The sequence below is a fragment of the Falco biarmicus genome, chromosome 3 (genome assembly GCF_023638135.1).
Source record: "Falco biarmicus isolate bFalBia1 chromosome 3, bFalBia1.pri, whole genome shotgun sequence".
In the NCBI taxonomy this organism is placed as follows: Eukaryota; Metazoa; Chordata; class Aves; order Falconiformes; family Falconidae; genus Falco; species Falco biarmicus.
In genome coordinates, this window is record NC_079290.1 from 77,149,121 (window position 1) to 77,169,615 (window position 20,495).

The 20,495-nt window shown below is 37.4% G+C and overlaps 1 protein-coding gene across 3 annotated transcripts in view; it reads left to right on the forward strand.

The window, feature by feature from the left end:
* The window catches only part of GALNT1 (polypeptide N-acetylgalactosaminyltransferase 1), a 93,040-nt gene that overhangs the window by 37,815 nt on the left and 34,730 nt on the right, over nucleotides 1–20,495 (forward strand). For 2 of the 3 annotated variants that reach the window (XM_056333154.1, XM_056333155.1), the window contains exons 3-4: nucleotides 10,089–10,318; nucleotides 17,016–17,190. In XM_056333154.1, coding sequence (XP_056189129.1) covers nucleotides 10,180–10,318; nucleotides 17,016–17,190 — 314 coding nt within the window. In that variant the 5' untranslated portion in view covers nucleotides 10,089–10,179. The remainder of the gene's footprint in view (nucleotides 1–10,088; nucleotides 10,319–17,015; nucleotides 17,191–20,495) is intronic. The other variant, XM_056333157.1, reaches the window with a different exon arrangement.

Below are 20,495 nucleotides of genomic sequence, written 5' to 3' on the forward strand. Positions count from 1 at the left end.
AGTAAGTCTTACTGATGCATCTTCAGCCATTAATTACTATATGCTGGGGATTTAGGAGCTTGATACATTGCTAGCACTGACGTTAAAATCCTCTCTTGCTGCTGTTGGTAACAATTGCATGTTGTTTTCACGCTGCCTGTGATACCGATGAAAATACTGTCTGTATTCTCTAGCTGGCTGTTATTCTTAAGTCAAGCACACTCAGTAGCGCTCCCAGAGTGCGTATGTGAAGTAGCTGTGGCTTTGAAGAGGAGTGTTTATTCTGTCAGCATCTGAGGCATCAGTAGCCCAACTTAAGACTGCAGTTGCTTCAGGAAAAGAAATAACTGTCTATCAGCTTATAAATCTACTTTCCTAAAAGGATTGCCTGTTCTGTAGCTGTCACGAGAGGCAATGTCTGCTGTTCAGTGTAAGAAGGAAAAGACCTGAATAATGGAGTTTTGAACCTGCCTGCCAGTACTGTTAATACCCAATAACTTAATGACTGTGCAAAAACTTCCTGCTGTTGACTTCAAGGTACTATATATCTGTGTATTCATTTCATCATGTTGTAATTAAATTGAACTAATGATGTACTTCTAATATTTGAAGCAGTACTGTAAAAATGTGTAAGGTTTTTTTTGTATAGGATTGGCATTATTAAATAACGTATACTATTATGACCAGTGAACAATCAGAAGTATATTTTAAATCTCAAAGCAGTTGAGAGAATGGAATTGTCTGTAGAATCCCTGACTAAGTCTATTTTTAAACAATTTTCATTCAACCTGGAGAGCAGACAGAAAACCTAAAATGTTGCCTCAGTCATTTGAAAGCTACTTTAAAGTCATGGGAGTCTAGCAAATCTCAGCTGTTTATATGAGTACAGTAGTCTTTGCACTTGTATTTTTGGTTTCCAAAATTTAGCTATCTTTTGTGTTTACAGTGATATTCTGAGAGGCAATATTTGTCTCCCTCCTGGATCTATTTATTTTTTTCTTGAATAGCAAAAATTCTTGTAAAAGAGAATGTAAATCCAAAATTTGTGGATTAAATTGTTTTTTAACTTTTGATTAAAATATTCTTCATCTGGTCCTTTAAAACCTTGCCTATTGCACTTTCTCTCTGCAAGCAACACTGGGTTCTCTTAAAGTCAGTCGGAAAAGTATTGGCTACAGCTGGGGGGGAAAAAGTAACTTAAGCAGCTTTTCAGAGACTTTCATTTGAGGAGTTCTGTGAATAATTTTTTATTCTCAGAAACAATCTATTGGGAGAATTTTATTCCTTCTAAAAGGCTAACAAACAACAACAACAACAACAAAAACACCCACCCAAAACCAAACACCCCAAACACAGAGCTCGTATGGAGGAGTTTTATGAAAAAGATCTGGCATCTACATTTGCTTCTGGAAGTGATATATTTAGGCCTTTTCACTTGTGTTCATTACTCTCCTACGAATTCCAGGCTGGAAGAGGAGGAGTAGAAGGGGCCATCTGGATCACTGTGTCCAGTCCCCTGCAGTGGTCTCTTACAAATCCACAGGGCTCTGCTCTGAAACATCTCGTTTGCTAAACACATAGCTCTCCCTTTGTCCTTGCCTTGTGCTTCGTACAATGGTTTCTGGTTTTATGTCTAAGAATACCTAAATGATGTATCCAAAAATCTCATTGGCCTTTTATCCATGACTGGATGACAGTGGCAGCTCAGTGTTACTGTTATGAGCATTTGCTTTATTGAAACTCTTCAGCTGAGAGCAGTTACATGCTCCGGTGCATACTATTGAACATACTTTATTAAATGTTATCTTGATTCTGTTATTCCAGTCCACAAACCCATCTTTCTTCATACCTTATCACTTGTTCCTTTTTAATGGCAACAGGTCTTAAGATTGCCCATCTAGATCTAGCACCAAGGTTACTAAAGAAAACAGTTGTTAGATTATTGAAAGTCCATTCTCATCAGCCTATGAAGTTGGTTTTTTAATAAATCTTTAGTTGTTTATCCACATTATTTTTTGTATTAGTCCTGATCTTCCTCACCTTAAATAACAATTTGCCTGTGGGAGCTACATTTAAAATGTTTTGCACTAGCTGATAGCAGTAACTTATATCTATAAAACAATCAATTATGGATTGAATGAAATTTACACTGTCCTAATTTTATCAAAATTGTATTTCTTTTTTATTACACTTCTGGTCTGCTTACATCTCTGATCATTCACTTGGTCTGTTATAGAAACATTTGCAGTATTTATATACTGTATTAATTACTATTCTAATGTATAGTATGTTAATGCCGTATTAATATACTTTATTATATTAAACTAAGCATGTATGTCTGAACAACTTGCTGTCCTTTTAAATGCCCTTGAATTTATGCCTGTTTTAGGCAGTAAATTACCAGACTCTTCTGCTATCACACCTTGAAATTTCACGTGGCAGTTCTTTCTGGGCTCTACTGAAGGGATTATACAGGCTGTCCTGGTTTTACCAGAGTAGGTGGTCTCAGTTGGTTTTGCTTCCTCTTGGGTTTGATCATTTCCATTCTTTGTCCCTGTTGCAATTAATTTTCACATATTTCATCTTTATTAAATGGAGGTAAACCATATTTCTTGTATAGCTAGTATTTGGATCATACTAGGTAGTTATTAATCTGCAACTTATTATTTTTATTTGAGTAGTGCTGATTAGGAAGAGAATCAGGAAGGACTGTGTAGTAGTGGGAGCTACTTGAAAGTGTTGACCAAATGCTTGCTTGATTTCTTGAAAATTTTAAGATTTAATCAAGATAGTACATACTACTTACAAACTCATTTGAGAAACTGCTAAGCAATAATTTGCAAAATGATAAATTGTTTTCAGAAGTTAAATGATTGTAGTTAAGAGGTTTCTGAAAAGTGTAGGTACCAAAATAGCAGTGTCTTTTAAATTTTCTTGCAGTAACTGAAAGAAGAGCTTGGATTTGAAAGTGTTTTTTCTGAATTTAGAAATGTTATTTCCTCACTATGTATCTGTAGAAGTAGTATTAGAACTAGTCATAAAAATTTAGAGGTGAAGTAAAGACTACTTAGATAAGAAGGTCCCTTCCAACCCGAATTATTCTATGGTTCTGTGATTTTACACTGGAAGAATCCGAGGTTCAAGAGCACAGTGACTTAGTTCTATACACTTTGACAGAGTTGTGGATGGAGTACATACCTGTTGTTCAATTTTTGGCATTGCTTTTCTATGTGATGAGCAGGATTTTCATCTCATAAGAGCTTCTACTTTTATAAGCATATTTATGCATTTTAATTTAACTGGAGAAAGGCCTTTATGAACCAATAAATTCAGCTTCTGTGTGAAGTTCATCCTTGTTTTTCAAGTGTAGTCAGCTAATCCTATGTTTCTATTTTACTCCTCCTTCATTCCAAGGCCCACCAGTTTTAGAAACTTAACTGATGAGGTTTTTCAAATGGTCAATTTAAAAAATTGACTTATGAATTGAAAATTCACTTCTAATTAATTGGAAGTTCAGTCTTCCTACACAGACCAAGAAGAATAGAAATTGATGTTATTCACCTACATTTCTCAGATTTTTCTGAAGAGTAGGCTTGCTTTTAATGAATTAATGTCATACTGCTCAGACTAGTATGATCTGTTTTCTCTCATCACTTGTTCAGAACTTACTGTTTCTGAATCGTACCGAACAGATGACTTTTGAATACTAAAACCTTTCAAAATCCATCAAATGAGTGTAGGCCAATGAAGAGTACTTCTGTGTTAATTTCTGAGCAGAAGAGAGTACTGGCATTCTTGAGCTCATGAATATTTTTTTGCCTGATGAAATTTACCAGGTGTGTTTGTGTTTCTGTGAAGAAGCCAAAGAATACACCTGTTTTGCATAGTGATGGGTTGACCCTCTGATTCAAATGGTATTTTAAATTTGCTTTTGTAGCATTGAAACTAGGCAATGCTTTATTTGTCCTCAAATAGACCTATTTACTGATGAGCTGATGGTAATGAGCTCTCTGCAAAGCACTAATAATTTAACAGAGCATGTGCCAGTTAAAAGAAACCAACCCAAGCATCATCACAGTAGAAAAACTACTTCAGAAACCTGAGTCTAGTCGCTTCTGTTCTCAAATAGAGACATACTAAACTAGATAGGCCTCATTAATAGTTCAGATATATGAAGTTTTAGACAATACTCAATGCCAATTTGCGTTTGCTTCATTTTTCAGAAGTTTGTTCAAAAATCCATACATATGCCTAATATGTTACCTTAGAGTATGCCAGTATTTTCTCCCTCATTACTAAATGGACTGAGGAGCTGAAAATTCAATTTTGTGTAGGCCATCAATCTTTTCTTATATGCTGTTCAGTTAATTGCTTTCCATTTTGTTTAAATTGATATTAATGGCTTAGAAATAGCAAATGTGCCAGGATCTTGATGAACCCTTACTTTGTGCCAACTTCTGTTTATTCATATCTGCAAGTTTGGAAAGCAAACTTTACATCAGCTTTTTCAGTGCCACATCCAGTGTAGGATCCTGATTTCATTGAATAACAGCAATGAAGTCCTGTGTCAAGTCTGTTACAAAGTCGTATTGAAGACTGATTACTAGTGTAAATAAAGATGAAGTTGGTCCAAAGATAAAAATGACTCAATAGTCACGTGTCGTATTGAAAAGACTAAGCATTTTTTTCAATGCCAACTGTGTTGGTAAGAGAGGTGGTAAAGTGAAACAATGCACATTATAAGACCAGTAATTTTAAAGATGACCTTCTTCTATAGTGTATCATGGATTTTGTCGGAGGGGGGAATCACTTGACCTTCAGAAGTAACAAGACTTGAACATAGCCATTTTTCCTCCTTTCAGTTTATTCTTGCCAAGTTACAGCCTCTGTTTCTACTTCCAAGGTGTTTTTAATACTACTTTTACTTCCATGGTGTAAAGGTTTTGTGGTCTATTATCCAGTATATTGAAGGGAGGAAAAATGCCTGGTTTGGCAAAAATCTTCAGTGTTATTACATTACTCAGTAGCAAAGGCAATTATTAAACCAATGCCTTTTGGGATTATTGCTGTGGTTACCGGACTTGTTTATAGGTGCAGTTGGCTTTCTTTGCTGTAAGAACACACTAATTCATATTAAACTCGCTATCAGGCTCTAAAGGTTTCTTTCTGCAGAACAGCTTCCTAGCCTCTTGTCATCCAGTCCAAATGGATAATAAGGTTATTCAGTGCTGGGTACAGGACTTTGTACTTGGATTTGTTGCACTTTGTGAGGTTTTCAACCCAACTGTTTTTCTAGCCCTTGGGTGTCACAAGGATTGGCCACCCAGGGCTATTCCAGGATACTGTTTCAGGGAATCATCTGCATGCTGCACCCCCAGTGGGGTGTCACCAGCAACCTTGCGGAGCATGCATTTGTTCCTGTCCCCCAGGTTCTCGGTAAAGATGCTAACCAGCATCAGCTCTAGTTTTGACGTCTGAAAGATGCCACTGGTGAATGTGTCACCTGGATTTCGTACTGCTGGTCAAAACCCATGCAGCCTGCTGTTCCAGCTGGCAGTCCACCCACCTCATAGCCCACTTCTTCATGAAGATCATGTCTTGTTCAGTTCTGACAAAGTACTCTGGAAGACTGTCATCACAGTCCTTGTTAAAGGCAAGGTAAACGATATTCACTGATCTTTCCTTGCTCACCAAACCAGTCCTCTCCTTACTGCAAGCTGCCAGGTTGGTCAAGTCCTTGGTGAATCTGTGCTGTCTGTTCCCAGTTGCCACACACACCCCACCCCACCCTCTTTTTTTCTCTTTTTTTTTCTTTTTTTTTTTGGTTTGTTTGTGGATATAGATTCCAGGAGGATTTGTTCCGTAATCTTTTCAGGGACTGTAGTGACACTGACTAGAAGGTGGTTCTCTAGACTCTTCCTTCTTGATGATAGCTTTTTTTTTTTCCTAATCCTGAGGCAACTCTGGATCACTGTGACTTGTCAGAGATGGTAAAGAATGACCCTACAATAGGATCAGTCTGCTTTTTGGGCAGATCTGGGGGACCCAATAACAAAGGAGTCGCACTGAGTATCTTAGCATTTCCCACACCCATTGTCACCAGGTCTGCTGCCCCCCCAACAGCAGTGGATCTGCGTTACTCTTAGCCTTGCTTTTGCCATCATCCTTACAGGTGCCTTGTTGCTGCTCTCGTTTCTTCTGAACTTGAACTGCAGGGTTCATTGAGTACCTCCCTACACTCTCAGGAGGTTTCTTTATTCCTCTAAAGTAGCTCTGCTTCCACCTTCTGTGTGCTTCACAGAAGTAGTGTAAGAGCCCTTCCGTGATGCTGCTGGCCTCACTTTGTCACTGAGATCCTGGCCAGCAGCCCTCATTCCTCAAAGCAGGTCCTGTGGCCTTAGAGGCCTGCCTTTGACACTAGCCGTGCAGCCAAGTATTGACAGGCTGTGTGCGCTCCTGCCTGAATCTTGCCCTCTCACTGCAGCAATTGAGGAGAGCAGTGTCTGGGTCTCATGCCTGCTGATCTCTACCCTTCCAAGCTCTGCAGTTACTGCTCATATGCTCAGGTTCGCACCTGGTAGTATCATTGATTCACACATGAAGGAACAGGCAAGGAATGGTTGTCTAAGAGCTGAACTTGAGCAGACTCATCAGTCTTTCAACAGCATCCCAGGCAGTGTAACTGTTCTGGAAATGCATGGCTGCAGACTTTCCTTCTGTTGCCACAAGTCACTAATTTCACCACCTTGGGGACTCAGCCACCACCTTGGGAGTGTCCATCCACTTATCCTTTGAGTGCAATGCCTACCTGTCTCTTCTTCCTTGCATCATGGTGCTCAGACTTGTGGCACTGCAAGGTCTCTGCAAATGCATCTACCAATTGGTCACCCTTGTTCATGCTGTACCGGTGTGCTCACGTTGTCCTGTAGCCCCTTCCACTGAAGAAGCAGCTTCTCAGGCAGAGCACCGCTCCCACGAGTGAGGCCACCACCATCACTCCAACACCAGCTTACAGCCCAAGCCCTGCATGGTAGAGCTGTCTTTCTGGAGCTCTTTCTGGGTCAAGGCTCTGGTATTCTAAGAGCAGTTGCTTCAGCAGAGTTTCTGGGCCCTTCTGCTTCACTGCTGTGCTGCCTGAATTCTGCTGGTACGCAGACAGTGGAAGTGCTGTCTCAAAAAACAGTGGTAAAATTACAGTGTGATTACAGTGTAACTTGTGAGATGGTCAACAGCCCAGTGGAGTGAGAGCCTTTGTCTAAAGGGCCTTATCGATGGTCCATCAGTGTGTGTGAATTGAAAAAGCAGTGTGCAAAGTAAGTTTTGCATTGCTGTCTCTTACTCACTCCCTGAACCCTCAAAGGATTCAAAGGGTTCAGAAGGTGTCTCTTTCACATTTCACTGAACTCTCAAAGGAATTTTCTTGCATTAGAGGCAGATATAGTGCCAGCCTATGTATTTTAAAACACTTCATATAGTTGGTATTTTTATGGACAGAAAGGTGTAGGTTACAGTTCTACCAGTGTCTTGCTAGCCTGAGGACCCCTAAGAACTGTGCTCCTGTGTGTTTTATACTTTCTTTTATAGCCTAATATCTCACAAGTCTGAACTTACTATTTTTAATTAGCAGTTGTTTTCTTTAACTGCAAGCAGGGTGGTGGTATGACTTTTTGCCAGATCATTTCTATAGTATGTCGAATTAGAGCAAAAGAAGAAAGCTATTGTATGGAGAGTTTAAGTACTGTCTTACCATGTCAAACAGATTTTATTTGTATACAGTACTTGTTTTTGCCAGTGGTTGATAGTGTATATCATGGGAAGAGAACAGGGGAAACTGTAATGACACTTCCTCACTGTGCTCTCCTAGTGTGCAGTGACTTGAGAGTCGCAGTCAGGGACTGCCTGAAGTAGGGGTGAGGGCTGGATATTTAATAGCTGATGAATAGACTTGCAGTGCTGGCAGTGTACTGTGGCAGGCAGTTCCCCTAACGTAACTACACGTTGTGGGGACTACGTTCCTTTTGGTTTTTAATGTCTTTCTGCTAAATTCACTTGATTTCTGCCAATATAAGAAGTAGGAGTAACAGGCAACAGTTATTCTCTGTTTATCTCCATGCAGCCTTTGATGTTATAGACCTGCCACTTGATTTGGGTTACATCTTTTCCAGACGAGAAGAATGCTATTGTCTTCACTTACATCTTGTGATGAAGCTATTGTCTTCATCCTTTTGCCCTTCTGACTTGTCCTTTCTAACCCTTCTATATCCTTTTTGAAATTATAAGACTGGATGTTCATCCAGCGCTTGAGACAGCAGATACTGTGTAATGGCATAGTGGTGGTTTGGTTTCTGTTCTTCGGTTAGTAGTCTGTAACAAATTATTTTTCTTTCACTGCTGCTGATCACCAGTGCTTATAGTGCAACTCCAAGATCCAGAGTTCAGGCCCACTTGTGTCTATTTAAAAACCCAAACAACCAATCCCTAGGATTTTTTTCTTAACATACTTCACTTAGTGTTTCGTAGTATAACTTCACCTGCTATTTTACCATCAAGTTGTTACTTACAGATACTTCCGCAGTTCCTAATTTTATATAGTCATCCCTGTATACCAAAACTATATAGATGCAAACTGAGATTATCCCAAACAAAACTCTTTCTTGGCATGTGGTGCACACCTATGCAGGAAGCAGAGGGATATATGCCCTTCCAGTCTTGTACAACTGGAAAGCTATAGGCTCCTACGCTACTATGCCATCCAAACCTATACCACTTAAGTGTATAGGGATGCATGGAGACATGAGTGTCTCTCCTGCAAAGAAGAATAAGCTGTATTTACAAGGGGGATGTCATAGTATTTTCACTCAAGAAGCGTGTGTGTGTGAGAGTGAGGAATCAAATTATGACAATTAAATACTAAAGAAATGGTAGTCTTAACGATGCAGTTTTTTGGTGAGGTTTTTGCATAATCGTGGTTTATGATTAAAGTTTTCCTTTCCAATAAATTCTTCAGTCTAGGCTGAAAGCATGTAAGAGAAGCTGTGTGTATATCAATTTTCAAATCCTAGTGTGGTTTTGAAGAGTGTTATTTCTATGTATTTTCTAAGTTAGGAATATCTCATATCTGGTTTTAACTAGTAAGCTATTCCAATTGGGAAATACTTTGGGAGTACTTTGAAACATTTCAGCACTGCTGGGGAACCTTTTGGTTAAAAAAATAAAAAAAATGTAAAAAAATAATCATATTTTAGTGTAAGTGAACAAGCTCCAAGCTCTTCTTGACTCTGCCCTACCCACCTGTCAGTCATGGAAAAAAAGCAGTCCTTGTAACAAAATTTGCTTGTAGTTTCAGTAGGAAAAAAGATAATTTCAAAGGCTGGCATTCTAAAATTTTAATGTATGCATGTCGAAAAATATATAAAAGATTGTTTTATAAGAATTTAAACTATTAAGCATCAGAATTATATAGTTGACACCTTTAGCTTTGAATGCCTAGTAAGTGATCACAATAGCTTGCAGGTACTTGCTTCACTTTACTTACTGTTTAACTTTACCAAAAGGGGTGTTTATTTTTGGTTGGCTGAAAGCAAAGCATTTTTCTTTGTGATGTAGGTGCAATATGCCATTAGACTCCATGTAAAATACAGGCATTTGTAGACTAGTGTTCCTAGTGATGAGCCCAGAAGGTCAGAGTGTACTACATGGGAGGAGCATGAGGAATATTAGCCATGGGCTTCATGCAGCACAGATTGATACCCTGCTTTCTGAGATGTTCCTGATTTGTCATTTGTCATTCATTTAGCTTGTTCTGATTTCCAGAGGATCCAGAGAGTTCCTTTTAATTTCATTATATGTGCCTGCCTACCCTCTTCTCCCGTGGCTCAGCAGAGCACTCTGTTTTAGTCACTCGTTTTGTTTCAAAGGACTAGAATAATGCTGCTTTAATTGACCCTATTCCCTTAATCTCATTGGCGTGCATAGAGGATTCATTTTGATACATACAGCATTTGGTAATTAAATAGTTACATTTAAAAAGTAGATAAAAATTCTGCCTTTAGCTGCTGGCCTCAGGTAACTTTTTGTGACTTTTTTCTTTTTCTTTTTTTTTTTTCCAGATACAGAACGTGGCCTCTCAAAGTGGATTAAAGCAACTTGTTGATATTTTTATTTATACTTTTTTTATTTTTGTATTTGACTTAAAGTGCCATGAAAAAATTTGCATATTGCAAGGTGGTCCTTGCCACCTCTTTGGTTTGGGTCCTTCTGGATATGTTTCTATTGTTGTACTTCAGTGAATGCAACAAATGTGATGAGAAAAAAGAACGAGGCCTGCCTGCTGGAGATGGTAAGTTTTCTGCCTGAGTAATCTTTAAATTGTGCTCATGTAAAATTGCACTCCTTTTAAACGTTTGATTTTTTTGCCCCAACAATATAGCATTGCATCAGCATTCAGATGTTGCTAAATGTTCAATGTTTGTTTGAATGAAATAAGCACGTTGCTGAGATGTATGTTACAGATTTAAATACTTAAGATGTAGAATTCTAAGCATGAATGTGTATGGAAAAATAATAAAACTGTGCAACAGCAAGCTGTTTAGGAATGTGAGCTATGTTAATATAGTCTAAAGCATGTTCTAAATTTCCAGCAGTGAGGAAGCAAAGGCATTGTTAACTTCACTAGACTTGGTAGTAAAACAGGCCAAACCAATGACCACACTTACTTGTGCCCTGGCCCTGCCACAGTGCACACCACACCACTGTCCACCCCCCTACAAAAAAGCCCACAACCAAGCCCCAAACAAAACCACAAAACCCCACCTAAGCCAAAATTTAACTGACTATAGCAATAAAGGACAGTGAATGTTGTAATGAAAATAAATATATGAAAATAACTAGAATAAACTTGCATGTAAAAGTGACAAATATGGGGGGTATATACACATATATACACACATACTTATGTACTTAACTTTTCCTTTGAAGTGAGAGCCGTATTATTCAGTACTAAAGATCTTCAGATAAGATTTAGGTTTTGTTAACTGACATGGTAGTTTTTGGGTACCGGTTAGATGAGCTGAACGAGGTTTTTTTGGAAAGCCAGTACCATTCACGTTGCCAGCTTTATTTCAGGGAGGCCTTCATAGCTGATCACATGGGATAAAGAGCTGGTGTAGGGAGACTTCTCATCTCTACCATGTCTCAGCACAAGTATTTAGAACTGCAGGCACCTGCTGCCTCTAGTTCATTTGTGAAGCATCTAATTTTGTAGTTATGGGGGTCTCTCCCACAGGGAGAGCTGTGTTTGTATGTTTCGCTGCTGCTGTAGGAAACTTAATCAGTGATGCTCAATGTTAAGTCTGATCAGCCAATTGTACTTTAGATTAATTAATGCTTTCCATCACAAAAACATTTTCACCTGTTCACATCTGGTATGGACAACTTTGACCTTCTTGGGAAATTTTCTGAAATGTTTTAAGAACCCTATTGCTCTGTTATAGAATAACTCTGGGAACATGCTTAGGAAATGTTAGTTTTGTTGTAGTTTTTTTCCCCCATGATGAAAACAAGCCAATAAATCTCCACAGGGAAACACAATGTATAGGAAATGCGGAATTTCTGTGCTTAGTACCTCTGAACAGTAGTTTCCACAGCTGCATGCAAACATTTTATAGAGGTTCTAGTTCACTTGAGTTTTGCAGAAAGGGCATAAATTTTCAGCTGTTTGCATTTCATCTTCCGGGTTTCTTTTTCAGTAAGTGGAAAAGAAAGTGAAAAGAAAATTAATTAGGGTTCTGTAGAAAGTATGTCTTTTATAGGAACTCAGTCTTCCTTTTTTTTACCTCTCCCCCTCCGCCCCCACCCCCAAAGTTGGGAATTTTTTTTTTACATCAGAGTGTAAGATGATGACTGATACTGTGGTGGTAAGGAATGAGTCTACTTTTCAGGTTCCCACAAAGTTTTTACATGATGCTAAGGAGATAACTTACATCAGGCTTCTTTAGAATTGCAACAGGATTTTTTTCTGCTTTTGGCAAACAGCAATTGTAGTCAATATATAAATCAAACTTGGTTTGATATATGAAGGTGTGGAAAGTTCAGATGACTTTACACAAAGTCATTGGGGGGGATCCTTCAGGTGAGGGAAGATCTGCAGTTTTTAAAGCTTATAACTTTCCCTATGCAACATCAGTTTTACTTAGCTGAGTACAGCCTTCATTCTGGCCTTTCCCTAACCTGTGTGTATTAAACTCCTTTAGCTTTTTAATATCTTATAGTTGGCTTGTAAACAAACAAACAAAAAACCCCAAACCAACCGACCAAACAAAACCTTGTGTATAGTTTTGTATATTTGTCTTGTTTTTTTAAACAGCTAACTTTTCTTAAGGTATGTGCAGAAATATGTCTGCTAGAAACTGTGGTTGTAGTTGACACTGTGGCACTTATTTTTACCCAGTTGCATGCCTGATCTTAGATATTCCTGCTTGTACCGGTAGTTTACTGACTAGAGTCTGTAGTGGATTTATTCCCACTCAGAATGGCTAGAATTTTCTCAGATAACATTGAAGTTATTTTTTCTGTTAAGCTTTTATCAAAATCTGCTTTTGCACTTCACATTTCACCCCCCCTTCATTTCCATAATTGATTTAGTTTTCTTGATTCAGCATAAATTATGTAAGTGTTCTGAATTTAATAGTCTCTTGTCTGTGTCACTCTGGTATATAGCTTCTCTTTGCAATTCGTGGAAGAATTCCATGGCATTTAATGAACCTACTTGACATATGAGTTAAGTTTTTCTGAAGAGTTTGTAAGTTTATTTTAGGCTATGCTCGCCTAGTTGGAAAGATTTGTCTTTAGATATTTCAGCAGGAGCAAAGGATTTTGAGCATAATTTTGGACAGTTCAGGCTTTTTTGAAGTTACAAGGATGTTTTCCTTAGGTTTCTAATACAGAAAATGAAGGGAGTTTCTTTTATCAGAATGAGACTTAAGAGCCGTGGTCTAAATTGCCTTTGGGAAAAAAATTTCTCCTAGGTATTGATGGCATAGGATAGTAGCATCTTAAATTGTGAGCTTCAGCTTATGCATCTAATATTGGATTGTATGTATACCACCGTTACATTTTACAAATTGCTCAAAATAAGTAGTAAAGGAATGTGGATCTGTGGAAAAATGTACGTACATGATTATGGGGAAATGTAAGATGAGTGGGATAAAGGTCCTTGTGTCCACTATCAGAGAGGTGTTGAGGGTTGGTAGTTGAAATGATGCAAATGTGGAGATGAGGGGACAAAAGGTGATATGGAAAAGGAACAAGCGCTTACCAGGCTGTGAGCGAGAGAGCTGAGATGAAGATGTTTCTGGAAAAGGGGGCCTGGCATGGAGTCTGGGTGGTACAGGTCTGGGGAACTAAAGTGATACCAGAGGAGGAGTAGTTACAGTCTAGTGACTGTAATTGTGTGGGATGGTTTGGCAGTAGGCTCCCAGCCCCTCCACCATGGCGGAAGACAACAAGGGTAGCTTTGGGAGGCAGCCTGCGGAAACGGGATCAGAACATCTAGCAGTGTTGATTCCAGCATCAGTCTTGGGAGCTGGGAAGGGAGCCTGTGTTTGTCCTGGCTGGTACTGCTGCTCGCTCTTCTCCCCGCTGTGACCACTCCAGATAGGTGGGAGTAGGTTGGGGAAAGCTCTCCTCAGTGCTCAACCCAGTTTGTCCCACCTATTCTGAGCTACCCAGTTGACCTGGATGGTGTATATCCCTTGCCCAAACTGTCACAGATTTTCTTTCTATTGGTATAGCCTCTGGGTAGTGGCTCCCTTTTTATAATTCCTGATGGTTCATCAGTCAAATTCACAAAGAGTAGCTGTTGATGGAAGGCTATTGGTGTAAGTTTAAAGGTTGTCGTGAGTTGGAAAGATAATCACAGAACCTTAGTAAGCGTCGTCCATGCTATGTAGTCGTTTTTTCTAAACCTGAAAATCATAGAATAGCTAGTTGAGCATTATTGTTTCCAGGTGGGGTTTTGACATTACAATTTAGATTTCACAGCTTGGATCAGAACTTACTGATAAGTGTAAACGAGTTCTAGACTTAAAGAAAGAGTTCAGACTGTTTTCCAACTATATAAAAAGGGACCGTTTCTGTAAACAAAAAATGCCCAGGTGGTACTGTGGTTTTACTAATAAAGTTTTTTTTGTGTAGCTCCATCTTATTTCTGTAAGAGTCCTGTATATCAGCTCAGAGGTCTTGACTTAAATGAAAATCAAATGAGTCCTTTGTTACCACAGTTACAGGCTCCCTAAAGATATGACTGCAAAGGAACTTTCAGCTTTGGCACTTGATGCAGTTTCTAAGTAAACTTCCAAACTCATCCTTTTTCCCTTTTTTTTTTTGCCTCAAATGGCATTCCAGTTATGTAATGATTAGAATCCTTGGAGGGAAAAAAATATATCTCAGACCTAGGATTGGTATTGCAAGAGTCTTGTTATCTCAGCTACTTGCTATTTACATTCTTTTCTTGGGGCAATGACAAATTTAAACTAGGACCAGCCATTTTTGTCAAGTGCCAATTAAGGCCTCATGTTCTGAATTTTGAGCTCTTTGGTAATGATGGATCTCTTAAGTTGTGACTTGGTTCTGAATATTCTCATCTGCATAAAAAATTCCTAAGAAGAAAAGTGAGCAGCTTCAAGATATAAAACACAGATTCAGTTTTTGAAAAGAGGAACTGTTCATCAAAAAGATCAGCCTAGTTCTCTAAAGGCTGAGGTGTGTCTAAGAGACAAAACTTCTCTGAGGTTTTACCTGTCCATAAAATTTGTAATTTTGGGAAAATCATGTTGGTTTGTGTTTATATGGAGCTACATGCTTTTGTGGGAAAACAGATTACCATAAATGCAGAAACCTCAGAGAAAATGGTTAACTTTTCTTGGAAAGTCATCACTGTGCCTGCACGCCAAGCTTGCTTGTCTTTGCATTTAGTGAGTTCCATAAAATATCTGTGGATCTAATTAGCTGTTGCTGGATTTTTCTGCAGAAGTGGGGGCTACTTTATTTAGGTAAAATGTGTAATCAAGTAGTATGTATTTGCTAGAGAAATTTAAAAATTCAACTGATGAATTTGTGGAATTTATACACCTGGAATCCAACTTGCTGATGTCCTCAAGTAGCATCTAACAGCAAGATCTGCAAATGTGAAAGATGTGGTTTTGGTTAATTTAGCTATTCAGTGTAACTGGTTTAGTCAAAGTTAAGAAACAACTCGGAGTGTAAACGAAACAGGAAATTATTTTTTCTTCTGAAAAGCAAATATGGTATTCACTCTTCAGAATGCTAAAAATCATGGTGACTATAACTATATTCTGATAGCTTTTGTTTAATCATTTTAGGTATGTTGAACATGCATCATTTAATCATTTTCTGTCCAAGTGAACCTATACACTAATTGCTATACACTTAATAAAAAGTTATAGTAGCCCACGTAATAAAACCAAGATGAATATCTAAAGTAAGCCCAAATAATTGACTGATTGTGTACCATACTTTTATATTACTTATCCCTCCAAAAGACAAAAATTCTAGTTTAAAAGGTTATGCAATGGCTAATCAGCAAGTTTTGATGTGGGTTCAATAGTACTTTCCTAGGAGGCAAAGATGCAAAGCAAACTGCTTGCTCATTTTAACCCCTGGTTAAAAGAGTGCCTAAGTCAGTCCGCTCAGGACCTGCTTGGACATACTCATTCTGTCAGTTTTCAGTGTATGTGTGGATGGCTGGCAGCTTCTAGAATTGTATAGCTCAACTGGAAGTCAAGGGCATTTTGGTAAAAAGAAAGCATCTCTATGGCGGGAGGATTTTCTCTGCTAAATGTTACTGTGCTAATGCAAATAGTGCAATCGCTTCAAGTACTTGAAAATGAAAGTTTCTCAAGGAACACATTGTGCTTTTAACAGATAAATGCTAAATGCAAACTAGCAAAATGTTTCAGTTATTAGTAAGAATATATATTAAGTCTTAGTGTTTCAGCAAGGATGGAAGTCTTGGGCTTTCTTTTAAATTTTATTTTTATTCTTTACACGGCGACTTGCTCTTGGCATAAGCTTTAATTACACTGTGCTGTCCTAGATGCAAATTAAAGATAACTTGAAGCTAGGCTTATTACTGAGGGCTTTGGTGCCTTTATTTTAAAATACCTCCAGTTCCTCCATTTAGATTTTAAATTACTATTTTTTTTTAATTAAAATTTGTATTCGATTTGTAAAGTAGTAATATATTTCAAATTCAGTATTCAGGCATTTAAAACATTCCAGTTCAGGAGAAAATAAATGAGTATTTGTAAAGAAAATGTAACAGTTTTTTTTAAATTATTTTTTAATTATTTGTTTTTTCACTTGTTTAAAAAAAACAAATAATACAAGAGTCTGGATTCCTTTTTTCTTTCCTGTCTCCCTCATCAGTTTGATCAGATATATGCTATTTAAGATTTCTTCGGTTTAAACATGCTAAATGTTAATGTTTCTGTTTCAAGTAGTAACATTAAACTCCAAAATGTAATGATGTTGACTAAAAATAACGTTAGTAAACCTAAGAGAAATTGTTTCTAAACTGTAAATGCCGATGTCATTCCGTCAAAATAAAAATGTTGAAATAAATATAAAGATATAATTTTACTTGAACCTTTACTAAAATCCCCATAAAGAAAAATCCAACTTTTCCTGAAAAGCTTGTGTGTGCAAGAACAATCTAGATTATAAATGTCTGTTGTTCTAGAACTTTAACAGCAAAGTCAATTAGGACATAATGCTAATAGATATAAACCCTTACTGTTTTTTCAAATGAATTGTGGTGTCCAAGAGTAGTGCATAACTACTTCTGTTAAACTCCCAAATATGAAGATTTGTTTTCAATTCCAAAACTTGGGGGGGGGGGGGGGGGTGTGTTTAGAACACTGTTATAAACAGGAGTACACACTCCTACAGTGTAAAATAAAGTATCAACAAACAAAAACAAGCATAAAATTAGTTACCAATATTTTATCTATTTTTAGTTCCAGAACCCATACAAAAACCACATGAAGGACCTGGAGAGATGGGGAAGCCTGTGGTCATTCCAAAAGAGGAGCAAGAAAAAATGAAAGAAATGTTTAAAATAAATCAATTTAATTTAATGGCAAGTGAAATGATTGCACTCAACAGATCTTTACCTGATGTCAGGTTAGAAGGGTAAGTGCTTTATGTTGTATTAAAAGTGTACTCGACTTAAATGAAGAATGTGCAAAGAATGATCCAAAACAGAGTTCAGTTCTGTAAGATCCTACTTTTGAAGTGAAAAGTAGGAGGATTTCCTGTTTATTGTGGTACTTACTTGTAAAATAAGATTGAGCAGCAGAAACCGGTTTTATTCAGTATTATTTAACTTTGAATCCGATTATGAATATGAAGCCTGTTCAGGGGAATGGAAATTAATTTGGTTGAAGGAAACAAAGTTAACTTAAGACTTGGCATTTCAGGAAAAAAAATTACTTATTTGAAAAATTCATGCACTGCTTGTAATGAGGCAAACTAAAGTTCTGAATTATATGAAATATAAAAGGTTTGATGATGAGAGAAGTACTTTAAAAATTTCTTACCTAATGAAATGTGCAAAGCCTCATTTAGTTTGTATTATAATATTTTCTAATATCCATCTGGTTTGGGTTTGATCTTGCCTTTGGAATATTGATCCTTTCAGAGCTATTTGAGTCATAAGTAATTTAAAAAGAAAATTGTAGCCTTGTTTTAAATAAAACTAAGATTGCTTTAGTCTCCTGGGGCTACTGTGGCAGGGTAGCTGATGACTCCCCCCCACCCTCAATCCCTCTCATTTATGAAAGGGACTCTCAAGTTAAATGAAGCTCATGAAACAAGATTTTCCCAATCAATTATCAGCATTCTCTTGCAAGAATCAGATTCTATAGAAACCCCATTTCTTTAGAAGCTTTGCTGTTGCTTCTGTATATACAAGGCCAAGCTGCTGGATTAATTTCTTTTCATTTCCTACCTCAGAAGATAATACTAGAAGAATGAGATGAAGCTCTGACCACTTTTCATTTTTAGTGAGTGATAAAGAGCTGGTTTGTAGGTACTTTCATCTATTTTAATGAATGTGATTCTATGTAGTGTGAAAGTTCCTGGTAGTGCAGGTGTTCTTAATAATTGAACCGTATATTTTTCAAAATATTGATTTCATAAGTCTGAATTAGTGTAACTTTTCAATTGATTTTCAGACATATGAGTCAGATTTTATGGTCACTACTTGCCTGTTTCTCTGTATGATGGAAGAATGCAAATCATGAGCTTGCAGGGTTTTCTTTTGAAACTGACATGTTATGGGGGGTTATTCCTTTTCTCTCATGTTATTGCTCTGATTGTGGTTGTAACTTGGCAATGATATCCCTTGGCATTCATGCAGATTCATGTATAGTGTCTGCCCCCTCTATCACACTCTACAGAATAAGAAATTGCCTCACTGTAAAGGGGTTACTTCCACTGGTTAAGGACTTGTAGTTAGTATTCTCAACTTGCTTTACTCGTGAGAAAAATCCTAAGTTTCACTGGAGACTTGCCAAACCTGGGATGCTAATTTGGGGTGATTTCTTTATGGTTTTTTCTGGAAGAGATGAATGGAAGGAATTAACAAAACTATGGGGAAATTATAGTTACAACAGTTGGCTATGTGGAAGGTAAACATGAGTGATTTTTCATTATGACCGTGGAAGTATGAAATAAATTAACATCATCTGTTTATCAGCATTCATATTGTAAAACTTGCACGTATGTATTCTACCATTTTTATAGTGTAAGTGCAAAGATATGAAAATAACTTTTTAGACCCACAAATTTGACTTAATCATAAGCTTTGTGAAGTCTAGACTTCTAATAAACCAAAAATGGAAAGAGAAATTGTTGTACACTATTAAAAAATGTATTACTTAAGTACCACTCAAGCTTTTGCAGACAAATGGAATCGCAATTTTAAATCAAGTTGAGCTACAGGAAGTTTTTGTCTTGAACACTTGGCTATGCTCTGCAGTTACTGTATTTCACAGTAAGATATGCATTATAGATTTAGTAATGTTGCATTTGTTTCTCTTTTTCCATTTGTATGGAAAGAAATACTGTCACTATATTATGCGTGTGAAAGTAGAATCAGAATAAAATTTTAGGTAAGGTTTCAGGGTAGGGTTGGATTTTCTGTTTTTGTGAATTGGTGCCAACAGTTTTAATTTTTATTTGCTGTGTACATTTTTAGTAGATTTTGAGAGAGAAATGGTCCCCAAAAAGCTCCTCCTTTGGTCATCTCTTCAGTATGTACTCTATAAGGTCACACCGATTAAGAAGTTAGGGAATGTGTTAACACTTCTTCAGCAGATTTGAGAACAATGCTGTATTTACAATGTAAGGGTATCTTAATCTGTATGTGTGGATTAATATTACTTTCCAAGAACACTATAGCCATTTTCAGAATTGTGAAAACTATAAATATGCTCTGGTGTTGTATGTTTGTCTTACAAAAGTATTTGTTTGATTAGTCAAAATACTCACATGGTCAGGAACACTTTGTTGTGTTGGAGTTGCTTCTGTTATAACTTGTTCTATCTATATCCCTGCTAATATAGAAATAGTTTGGGGAGAAGGAGAATGGCTAATTTCTAATCATTCCTTACCACATTTATATACTTACAGCACAGCTGCAGTAGCGCTTTCAATCAAGGTTTTGAAAAAGCAGGGTATGTTCAAAGGCATACTTAGCTGTTCAACCATGTAATTATTTTCTTCGCAGGTTTTGTGGGTTGCTTCCTTTAATGTAGTGTGGGGAGAATATGTGACTATTTCAAGTCCTATAATTCTCCAGCATGTCAGTTTTTCTATAAAGCAGAAGTCTGTAAAAGTTTTGCCTAACGGTTCATCATTGAAAAGCTGGTGGAATCAGGTGTGCCAGGACCAATTTGCTACATGTATTTAATGGGGGTGGCATAACCTCTCGGCTGGAGAGCAGCTTTTGAAGTCTGCATTATACTTCACATTAATTTCTAGTTCTGCCAAATCCCCCTGTCATCCGTGCAAAGGCAAGCACATTTGTGTGTCCACTCAGTCCTCGAGTACTCATAGGTTAATGTCTATAGGCGACCCACTCCGGGCATCATATTTATGTTTTGGCCAAGAAATGTTGTTTCCTTACTGGAAGAACAAATATGTGAGCTGTTTTAATAACTTCTAGGCATTTCTCCAGCTCAAGGAACTCCTCAGTATGAGACATCTACAGAAGTTGAAAACTGTGTTCTGTTGAGCTGTAACCCAGTTGTATTAACAGATTTATATTTATTTTTACTATTTGGCACAAAATTACTGAGGCACACAGATACCTTTAAAAACATTGACATATGCCAGAATTGCTAGTCATTTTATGTCTGTAATTGGGAGCTTTATTCTACCTACTCTTATCGTTATCCCAACTGAATGATTTGCTTAAGAGAAAAAGCTAAATC